Source organism: Condylura cristata, unplaced genomic scaffold (genome assembly GCF_000260355.1).
Source record: "Condylura cristata isolate star-nosed mole 26May11 unplaced genomic scaffold, ConCri1.0 scaffold00005, whole genome shotgun sequence".
In the NCBI taxonomy this organism is placed as follows: domain Eukaryota; kingdom Metazoa; phylum Chordata; class Mammalia; order Eulipotyphla; family Talpidae; genus Condylura; species Condylura cristata.
Genome location: NW_004567106.1, coordinates 18,370,783 through 18,382,926, shown reverse-complemented (window position 1 = coordinate 18,382,926; position 12,144 = coordinate 18,370,783). Strand labels below are relative to the sequence as shown.

The 12,144-nt window shown below is 35.5% G+C and overlaps 1 protein-coding gene across 1 annotated transcript in view; it reads left to right on the top strand.

Moving 5' to 3' along the window:
• The first annotated feature begins 511 nt into the window (after positions 1-511).
• Positions 512-12,144, top strand: part of DGKB (diacylglycerol kinase, beta 90kDa) — a 554,412-nt gene continuing 542,779 nt past the window's right edge. Inside the window, exon 1 of the mRNA XM_004676734.1 lies at positions 512-581. Coding sequence (XP_004676791.1) covers positions 512-581 — 70 coding nt within the window. The remainder of the gene's footprint in view (positions 582-12,144) is intronic.

The window sequence follows — 12,144 nt, the reverse complement described above, 5'->3', positions numbered from 1 at the left end:
ATAAAAATGATGCCATTTTTTTTTTGGAATGTACAATTTATAAAACTGACAGAAAATCTTGTATGAAGTGAGACCTTATAAAATGTTCTTTACATTTTGTATTTTCTATTACATTTATTATAATTATATGACTTGGCATTAGGGAATGTATATTAAAATATTATTAAAGAGTGAATGAGCAATTAAAGTCAAGAATTGTGCAAAATTATAATAACAGAAATTCATTATTTAGAAAATTAAAATTCTTCATTTTGTAAACTTGTCAGTTTTTCCTTTGTGCAATGATGTTAATCTTTTGATTTTTTTTTCTTTTTACAGTGCTTTAATTTGCTATTGAAAGAAACTACACATTCACATCCACAGTGGTTTGATGTTGACAATTTGCATACTTTGAAAGCTTGAGTTATTTTATCATGAAATACGCTGTGTGGAAACTCTAAAGTACAGAATTCTGACAAACACCCAAACAAAGAATTCTTCACCTGGTATGTGAGAGAACTCCACCACCACGATGACAAACCAGGAAAAGTGGGCACACCTCAGCCCCTCAGAATTTTCCCAACTACAAAAATATGCTGAGTGTAAGTATTCAGGTTGATAAATTGATTTTATTTAACGTTTATGCAAAACTAGATATCATTTATTTATAAGGGCAGATAATGCATCTTGTTCAGCACTGGGGTAGGTGTGGGTGTGTCTTCTGTTCCTACATAGGTCAGCTTGAATCTTTTGACCTAAGGAAAAGGAACAGATAGACATAAGTGAGAGTTTTATATACACTGTAGCTGGAGCTAGAGGTTGTAAAGATAGGACCTTAAAGAAACCTCATTACTGAGAATTCTTACACAAAAGAGAGACTGTGGTAATTCATTTTGTAATAGGCAATGCAAAATATTAGATTTCTCTATACATACATAGTAGGCTTTTGTTTACAAGAAATTTGTATTTTACGATGCAATTTCAGGAATGTGTGTGGTATTTTAAAAAAAGATTAATTTATTTATAAATACAGAACTGGGGTACAGGCCAGAGGTACAGTGGCTGTGAGAGGATTGACCAGAGATAGAGTGGGGAGCAGAATAGGCAGACCCATGAAGTACACTGCTGAGGGGAGCAGTAGGTGAGACAAGAGAGGTCTGCTATGCCATGTGGATCAACTCCGGTGTGGGAGATCGAACTCCCATTGAAGTGTCTGAGTCTAGCTTGCAGTACTGCGTCCCAACCCATTGCACCATCAGGGAGGACCCATGTGTGGTATATTAACTCACAAAATGAGTTACAAATATAAGAATAGCAACTGGGTCAAGGGATTAAATTAAGAAAAGGAAGCACCTCATAAATAGGAGGCCCCAAGAGGTTCAGATGACAAGTAGAGAAAAAATAATATGTAGAGAATGTAACAGGATTGCAGAGAGTGGAGAGAATAACATGGTGACTGGGAGAACAAAATGTTAAGAACTGGAAATAAAAAATAAGCCAGTAGCACATAAAAGTGAGGCTACAGTGCAGCTGTTGATACTTAACACAGACAGGAGGTGTGGCCCACAGGAGATAAGGTTGAATGTTATGAAGGAGAGGCAGAGAAGAGATTAAATACAGAAGGGAAATTTGGAATAATAAATAGATATGATAATAATAGTGACTAATAACAGTCATATTTATACATTACCTGTTTAAGTTAGGATTATTACTATACATGTATTATCTGAACAATGTGCATTTCATTGGTTTTCTAGTATCTCCCTAACTGAAGGGCTGAGATTTTCTGGGTAACAGTGTAAGTGCTCATGGGTATTTGTGAGGAAGTCGGAAATCCATGACAGTAGGTGCATTTTTTTAGTCAATGTGAAGGGGTCAAATTCTTGATATCAAAATGTCTTCACACTCAAAATTGTTTTGAGTTACTGAAAATGTAATTTATCCACTTATCACATGAAGAAAAGTGAATGCAGTGTGAATTCTTATTTATATTTTATATTTAATAATTTCAAAATTGAAGAAAAAATGATTTACCTATGTTTTGCAGCTTCTGTATGTTTTGCTGTTGTATTATATGCAATAATTAAGTAAATATTTCTGAGTATCTTTTTTTTTATTCTGATGACACTCCTGGTGTGAACAAATAGAAGCCTTCCCTTCAAGAAGTTTATAGTTTAACAAAGGCTAGAAACTAATGGATAAATGATTCTTTAAACAGACTATTCTTAATTCTACAAGTAAAGTTAGTCTATAGTAATAGGAGTCCTGTGTGCTGATGGAGATGAAGAAGGAGAACTTTTTTGGGGAAAAAAAATAGGATTTAAAGTGAATCTTGAAAAATAGGCTTAAGGTGAATAGACACTGAATATAGATAAAAAAAGGGAACTTAGCATGTGTATGAGGAAAGGAGATAAGTCATATTTAAACACACTGCAGAAAAAGGAAGTGAGTGGAGTTAAGAATATAAAATGTAAATTGAGGTGAAATTAAAATTTATAAGTTAAACTAGAATTAATGTATAATAATGGTAGTATTTTAAGTGTATAGCAACATAAACAATGTTATACTTCAAACATTTTAATTTTGCAACTCTGAAAGTAGTATAATGTAAAGGGAAGAAATGAATCAGGTCGTGGCTCTTGGTGTAGATGAAATGATGGGGATAATGAAAGAACGCAGGTAATTGGAAATTCAAATATAGTATTCAAACTAACAGGAAAACTTAGGAAATAATGTAATAAAATATGAGCATTGAGAGATTAAAGACAGAATGAGAGTGAGAGCTAAAATTTAGCTTCAAAGATTCCATTTGGAATATAGGGTATTTTGGTAACATAATTCCCCAAATAAACAGTGAATTTGATTTAGGTTGTATTGAATTTAGCTTGATTACAAAATAGATTTCCCAATGTTTTGGTACAAACAATAAAACATCTGTGAAAGTATTAATCTAATTAAGTATCTAAAGAAAAAATAATCTAAATAATACTTAGATTATTGCCATATTAATTAACATATCATTTTAATGACTGTTGCTCATAAATTCAAATTATATTTGAACTGGTAAACAATTTAATACTAAAGTTTTTTTTTTTTTTTTTAAAGATTTATTTATTTATTCATACAGAACTGGGGTACAGGCCAGAGGCTCAGGGGCGGTGAGAGGCTTCACCAGAGACAGAGTGGGGAGCAGAACAGGCAGATGGACGAAGTACACTGCTGAGGGGAGCAGCGGGCGGGCCAGGAGAGGTCTGGCTCGCCATGTGGTCTCCTCCGGGGCAGGCGGCAGGCGGGAATCGAACTCATGCGGAAGTGGCTTCAGATTCTCAGTGCTGCGCTTTAACCCGCTGCGCCACCAGGGAGGGCCTAATACTAAAGTTTTAAACACAGGTTACTGCTTTTATTCTGTTGGCTAGGGAGTATGAGATTACATGTAAATATATCATAAGTATGCATTATTTAATAATCAATTGTGGAATGCATAAAACAGTGGTAAACCAAATATCATAAGTGTAGAAGTTGTAACTTACTGAGGCAAATATTAAAGAGCTTTAATAAATTGGTAGTGAAGAGATATGCAGAGTGTCAGAACATTATTAAAATAGATTTTATGAGGAGACAACTAACTTTGAATTAAACAATAATGCCAATACCATTATAATTAGGCATACTACTCTTTTTTAAACAACCAATACTATGTGAGAGTGTTGGACTTAATCCTCTGAAAAGTTTCTTGTATCTTTAGGAACAGAATGAGTAGAATGAATCTGTAATAGATTGTCATTGTCAAAGCATAATTATAACTAATTCTGAAAGCTGAGAAATTATTGTTTCCCATTCTGTTGAGTGCATGTGATCAGTTTATCAGCAGTGTTTAAAGAGTAGATTTTTTTTTTAAGATTTATTTATTTATTCATACAGAACTGGGGTACAGGCCAGAGATGCGGAGGGTGAGAGGATTCACCAGAGACAGAGCGGGGAGCAGAACAGGCAGAGAGACAAAGTACACTGCTGAGGGGAGCAGCGGGTGGGTCAGGAGAGGTCTGCCACGCCATGTGGATCTCCTCTGGGGCAGGCGGGGATCGAACTCATGTGGAAGTGGCTTAAGCTTCTTAGTGCAGTGCTTTAACCTGCTGTGCCACCAGGGAGGGCCCTAAAGAGTAGATTTTTAATGTTGCAGAGCAATATCGTCTAAGTGATATTCTTCCATACTCTCCTAGAAAAGTGGAGTGCTGGATTTTCTATCTTGATTTTAATTGTTTTGTATCTTTCAATAATAGTTTGCCTTAAGTGACTAAAAATTAAAAAAAAAAAAAGGTTGATGGCTAAATTTACAACTTACTAAAATTATGCATGGTATTTATCAACTAAGTATTGTGTATGCTTTTTGGGAATGGGATGAGGTTGTGGAACTCTTGTTTAAGATTACAAAGAAGTCACGGGACTATACCCATGCAAAAGTAATCATTCAATATTGTACCTAGAGAAGTATCATAAGGGACATTTCTGCAAATTATCTTATTGAATTATCATCACAGTTGCCCCAGTATACTGTGTGCTCTATTTTATTTGGGCTGCTATGACACAGTACCTTCAGTTTGGTGACTTATAAACTAAATAAATTACTTAGCACAGTTCTGGTAGCTGGAAGTCCAAGAGCGGGATGCTGGCTGCTTGTTCTGGGAAGGGCTCTGTTTTGACTTGCATTCTTCCAAATTCTTGTAGTCTCACAGGCTGGGGAGAATGAGAGAGGAGTAACAGGCTTCCTAGGGGAACATAGAAGGGTGCTAATTCACTTCAGAAGAGTGCCACCTTCATAGCTTATCTAATTTCTTCACAAAGAATGCTCACACTGGGGGATAGAGTTTTAACATTTGCATTTTGGAAAACACAGATTTAGTTCATTATGCCCTATAAGTGTGAATGTTCTCTCACTTTCTAGGCTTTTCTGATGATTAATTGGGGGTGGGGAGATAGAGAGTAATATTGGCACAGTATTTATGGGTAGGCACCTAGCGTATCATACAGCTGTGTTCAAATCCAGGTCTCATCATACTTTGGATTCTGACTTTGGGGAAGTTAATTAATGTCTCTGGGTCCCATGTTTCACACTTGTAAAATGGAAATATATTAAAATTTATAAACATTAAATTGAATGCATGCATTAATATATGTCAACCAATGAGAACAGTGTCTGACATAAGGGATATGACTGTTTACAATGTTATTCTAATAGAAAGGGAGAGCGTGGTGTTGACTGTTGAACATATTGTTGATGCTTTAGTGGAAAATACTTTAAGAGTTGGTGTCTTTTTTTTTTTTCTGCTGCAAGACTAGATTCTTCCCACAAGGTAGAGGCTTCTGCTACTCTTGGCAGTCTCAATTCTGTGTTGTCCCCACAAAAGCTGAAGGCAGCTAATGTGAGGCCTGCTGTGGCTGCCTGCGGCGTGCTGAGACCATGCTCCTGTTTAAGGTTTCAGGCTGAAACACTCCCTGGGAAACATGTCCATTGATATGTGGGAGAAGCATGTAATTTTCTTTTCCACTCTTTATATAAAGTCATCCAAACTGTTGTTCTAACAGAGACTTCTCACTCCTGCCATGTAAGAACTGAGCTTATCATATTTGTCAGCGCTTCCTGCTGTGCTTTCATGATGCAGCAAGGGTTAACAAACTGCAGGTCTTTTCACAGATACCAGTATTTTCTATGTAAAATTTACATGATACTCCCAAGTGATTCATTATCTGCCCACATATTGTCAGTTAGGATTAACTTTTTATTTGCCATATATAAAGTGTGTTATACAGCATGTAAATTATTTTTGAAAAATACTGTGTAATTATGGTGGGAATCCTTCCAAATTTTCATAAATTTCATACTGTCTAGAGCAGCTGGCATTGTAGAGAGTCGCAAAATTATGAGGAACTTGTTCTTTTCAGTAAGGACCAATGTGCCACATTTGGACTAAGGGTACAATTTCTTCCATTGGAGGGAGACATGTGACATTGCTTCCTGGAAAGAACCCAGGCTTCACAGGCCTACAAGGACTTGACTGCTGAATCTCCGCCCCCTCTTGTTATTTCTCACTGGTGTGAACTTGGCTAGGTTATGTAAACTATTTCTCAGCTTCCTCACTTGGTAAAATACAATTCCGCCTCAAAGTATATTGTAAGATTTAATGAGCAAATCATCATCATAATCATAAGTAGTAAATTTTAATTGCCCTTCTCCAAATGATTTACAAGTTTAATTCACTTATTATGATAAACCTCAGAAGGAGATTACCTCTTTAAGGCAGATTACTTAACACATCGCTACAGGACAACAAGTGACAACAAATATCCAAGTAGTAATAATTTTTTATGCTTCTTTTGAAGATAAACATAAATGGATTAAATCCATTTAGGATAGACTAAATGGATTATTAATCAAATTTCCAAAAGAAAAAAGAAGGATAGTTGGAATCTGGGATTTAGGTTCTTCTGTCAGCCTTCTGATAGCTTTCTGGGAGCCTTCTGATAGAAGATGGTTCTATATGCAGGATTTTTGCAGATAGGGTGAAACAAAGATGTAAAGTTAATGACAGAGGCTTTAGTTCTGCAAAATATTTCTGATCTCTTCTAATTTTTTTTTTTTAAGATTTATTTTTAGTTTTGCATACAAGAGCTTGGGGTAAAGGTCAGAGGGGTGTGTGTGTGGAGTAAGAGGATTCACTAGGGACAGAGTGGGCAGCAGAGCAGACAGATTGGCTGAAATATACTGCTGAGGGGAGCAGCAGGCAAGACCAGAAAGGTCTGCTGTGCTATGCGGGTCAGTTCCCAGGCAGAGGTAGAGAGATAAGGAAAAAAAACATGAAGTGTTTTTTTTTTTTTTTTGAAGATTTATTTATTTATTCATACAGAACTGGGGTACAGGCCAGAGATGTGAAGGGTGAGAGGATTCACCAGAGACAGAGTGGGGAGCACAACAGGCAGATCGACAAAGTACACTACTGAGGGGAGCAGCAGGCGGGTCAGGAAGTACACTGCTGAGAGAGCAGCGGGCAGGTCAGGAGAGGTCTGCCATGCCATGTGGATCTCCTCCTGGGCTGGTAGGGATCGAACTCATGAGGAAGTGGCTTAAGCTTTTTAGTGCTGTGCTTTAACCCCCAGGGAGGGCTCATGAAGTTATTTTAATAAACATACGGCAAAGTCCTTTTCCATTTTAATCAGCCATATTTTTCAAAGACTCTCTACCCTCTAGCATGGGATATTGGTGTCTTTGAGATATGTTTTCTGTTTGATCCATACAAGAAGGACAAGGAGAGTAGAGAGACTTGACCTCCTATATGTGTGTATTCGATTCGTTGTTAAGAAAATTTGGACCACATGCTAGTCCTCTTTCTCATTTGTCATGCTGGGATTAGCTTTTATTTTTGGCATATGCCCTGTGCTAGATTGCCTCTATTTTAGAAGGCCAAACCACTTAACGATAATTACTCCCTTTGTACAGACAACAATAAGTGGCAAAGGACCACTTAGCATAGTGAACGAAAAACATAAATTGATGTCATTCTAAACTGAATGAGTTCTACAGTGATAAACACCTTAGTTTTCTCACCTATATGCTAAGATTGAGAAGATGATTCATTGTGAAAATGCATGCAAGTTTAGGATTCAAATGTTACTGTATGATGATGGTGGTGACAGAAAGAGTTTAATATCAAAGGAAGAATTTTTCTTTGATATAGGCTTACTCATGTGTACTACTTATGTGAAATATCTTGACTTTGCCTTCACATTTGGTCTGAAATTGGAATCTGTTAGTCTATTTTAGATAATGTGTGTCTCTCGTTTCCAACCCTATTTCCTCTGATTCACATTGATTATCTCGGCAGTTCCTGGCTGTGACCCAGATTTTATTTATGGAATGTATGTTGCCTGTACAATCTCTCTTGTGGCACCTTTGGCTCTGGTTCCAGTTGTACTACTAAAGATTGAATTTCTTATTGGTGACTTCTCTGGGTTCAGGTGTCTTAAATCATTGGATATGTAAATACTGTAGTAGTAAAAGAAAGTAATATGTCTACATTTCCATTACTTTAGCATATGAAAGATGTATAATATTCAGTAATTTTTAAACATTAATCTTTCAGCTTTTTGCACTTGCCAAAAAATAGTTTTATAAGAGTTGGTCAGACAACATTAAATGATAAAATACTGAGTTTGTGAAATATTTTTCAAAGTAGGTCAACTTATGCTGTGATTGAAAAATTTTTAAGATCTCTATGACAAAATAATTTATGTTTTGCTCATATTTTCAGTCTGTGTCAGCAATAGTAAAATCTCACATTGCCCTCAAGATTGAGTCCCAGTCTGATGGGCTTAGTCATCAATTTTAAAAAATTGCAGATGCCTTTGGCAAAGAGATGGGGAACTTATGAACTAGGTGATGACTCTTAAAACTTCTCTTTGGTAGTGATATGCCTACATCTCTTTGCCCTAAGCAATCCATATGACCATATTTGAATTCAAATAAGTGGAAAATGCATTCTTCCACCTGTCCAGTGTCAGAGAACTGCAATATCTGGTGAAACCTCCCAATATGCTGAATGTCATGCAAGTAAAATACAATATACCATTTATTTTTGGATTGTAAGACAAGTCATCACAATCTTGTTCAATTTCTATTTTTATCCCCAATAAAATGAGAATAACATTTCCTATCTACAAATAACTTCCTATTAATAAATATACTCCCTTACTGTATATAACACTTTCTACTTATAAATAATATTACCAACATTATTACAACAAGTTAAAACAAAACTTATCTCTAAGATTCATGCATACTGAATTATATACTTCATCCTTAACTTTTGTTATAGACTAAAAGTTCACTAGAAGTTTCCATCATTTCATTATAGCAGGAAGCTCTATCTGTGTGTGTATATGTGTTTGTGCGGGCCTCTCTCTCTTTCTCTCACAATACACACTCTTGAATGTGCAAGCTAGAGAAACAAAGTTACTCATTGATCATTATCTAGTCAATAATATTGAGTACCTTTACTCATATGCATTATGTGTGGCTCTCGATAATACATAAATTAATATTGTGGTGCTTTCAAAAGAGCTTGGCTTTTAAGAGAGTCAAATTATAATAAAGCAATGAGATGCAGTATCTAAATGTTATATAATGCAAGATATTTTTATTCTAATTTAATTGACCGATAATATTGTTTTAATTTTAGTTTACAATGTGATTTACTGTGTTGTAAGATGATTACCATATTTGTTAACATTGTTTACTATACACAACTGCAAGTTTTTGTCATGTGATAAGAAATTTAGAGATTTATAATGTTAGTAACTTTCAAATATTCAATTATTAAAGCAATGCCTACAGGTAGAATAAACAAGATGTAATCCCCAGTAGGATTTGAGGACAAGGAGGGAAGATGGGGTACTTTAGCGTGGGAAACTATGTCAACATAGTCCGTACAATCCAGGAAAGGTATATTAAAAAAGAACAGGTTTAGTGAGAACTCAACTGTTGATTTTGGACATTTTGAACCATACGTTCACATTGGGTGCCAGATGAATATATAATTTCAAATCCTTTGCCTTCAAATATGGAATTCAAAGAAGAAATCAGATTTATTTACTGACATAGAATGGATATACTTTTGTATAGTACAGTGGATAATAATCAAATGATGGCATGTTAAATAGAAGGTTACCAAAATGGAAGCTATTTGTGCAAGTAGAGAGGATGGAGATGGTACTAGCCAGCATTGAATATATAGCATTTTGAAGATGATATAATCATCAAAATAATTGAAAAGTTGTGTCTATAAAGGAAAGAAGTGAGTGACAGGTATTCCACTATCTAAAGAAAAAACAAAAACAAAAAACTGTCTTTAGGAGGTGAAATGTAGACCAGGATAATAACCCAAAAGTGTCCATAGTCTTTATCATTTGGAATGTTGCCAGTGATTTTGATAAAGATTTTTTTTTTTTAGAATAGTTATTATAATGGGACTAATGGAACAAAGGTAGAGAACATACATACAAGCTACTTTTTAATAGAAAATTGAAATTAAGGAAGATAATAGAATATTGGCCATAAAAAGAAGTGGAAAGTGGCCCTCCCTGGTGGTGCAGCGGGTTAAGTCACTGCACTAAGAAGCTTAAGCCAATTCTGCATGAATTCGATCCCCTCTTGCCCCGGAAGAGATCCACATGGCGTGGCAGACCTCTCCTGGCCCGCCTGCTGCTCCCCTCAGCAGTGTACTGCGTTGATCTGCCTGTTCTGCTCCCCATTCTGTTTCTGGTGAATCCTCTCACCCTCCGCATCTCTGGCCTGTACCCCAGCTCTGTATAAATAAATAAATATGTCTTTGAAAAAAAAGAAGTGGAAAGTACCATAACTAAGTATATAATATAAAAAGAGAGACATTGTTCATTTACATAGGGGAGAAAGACTTGTTTAAAAGGGGGAACAGAAATCATAGAAAGGGAACAACTTCTGACTAAAGATTCTAAGCCTATGGCAAATCTTGATTTTTATTGTAGTTTTATTCATTTCTTTAAAGTCCATTTCTACTGTTTACTTTCATAACGTATTAGTTTTAGCAGGTTACATAACCTTTATAAACTCTAATTTTCTCAACTGTGTAATTAAGAAAATAATAAAGCCTATCTTCCAAAGACTCAAATAAAATAATACATGTGGAAATGCTTTGTAAACTGCAAACCCCCGTATGTAAGCTAATTATCACCTTCATTGTTATTATCATTAGAATGTCCTAAGTTATCTTTTTGCTATTTTGTTTTTTCTTTTCTGCTTTGTATCCCTGCTTCTCCCACACACATGTTTATTTTTTCATTATTCATTGAACTTTGAAATTTGTTTTTATGGGACTACATGAAATATATCCCCCCTTTCTTTCCTACTTCCCTCTTTAACACAGACTTATCTTCAAATACTTTAGCCTTTTTCAAAGCTTTCCTTCAGCATATTAAGCATATTGAGCTAGTATTATTTTCTCATACCAAAAATCTACTTTATAAGGAAACTCATTGCCAAGATGGTATTGGGCCTGAGATTTTTATTCTACTTGCAGTGTCATAGAAAGTTAGCCTGTAATAGTTCATGTTTTAAGAGACATTTTTCCTGGTTCAGAGAAAACGAACTTTGTTAAATGTCACAGCAAACCACATGGACCTCTATTTTTCTTTGTCTGACTCCAGTCCACATAGGGAAAAATGAAAAGGGCCAGATGACCTCTGCACGATGAATTGAGTTATAGGAGAGGAACCCCAAATTTAGGGAAACTGAGTCTTTTATAACTGACAGTAAAACAATTTGCTTTTGGAGCCTGTTCCTCTCAAGTTGTTGTTGTTGTTGTTTTCAATTACAAAGATCTCTGCAATGGTAATCTGTAGAAAATTAGTTGATGACCCTGATTTTAAACCTGCAGAAACATAAAAGGAACATTGGGGATTGTATCCATAATCAGTATCCCGGAGGTTAACGAAAACACATATTTTCCCATCATGTTGCCTCTCAATCCATATAGAGTAGCTCTAGACTTCTCTTTATCTTGGTCTTTGATTCCATCTCTTTGCCTTTGGTGTATGACTAGATTCTCACATCTGCCCTATTGGGACCTACACTTTTACAGCTGGAGATAAACACACACACTTACATATATATATATGTGTGTGTGTGTATATATATATATGTAATAAAGATGAAGGGGAATCAAATTAGTTCCTGGAATTTGGGGGTCTACTTGTGAAAAACAGGCTTCTTCCATTTTATTCAAGAAGCAATTCTCTTAAAAACATCTCCTCATCTCTTTCTCTCATACACATTGTTTCTATCAAATGCTAAGCACCAATAACTTATTTGAGTGCTTTATTATAGAAGGAGCACAGAAAAAGAGGATTTGAAAGAAGGGAACAATTGATCTAGACAAAGTTTCCTTTCTGAACAGTGCTTTGATAACTTGCAATTGAATGAATCTTGAGGATCCTGCTGACTTCCTGCCCAATGTCATAAATGCCTCAGAGCAGAATGTGTTACTGTTTGAAATGCTACCTCTGCCACATGATAACTAACTTCTAAACCATTTCATCTAGTTTCTTGCTCTACTTGGGTACACCACTGTTCCTTGAAAC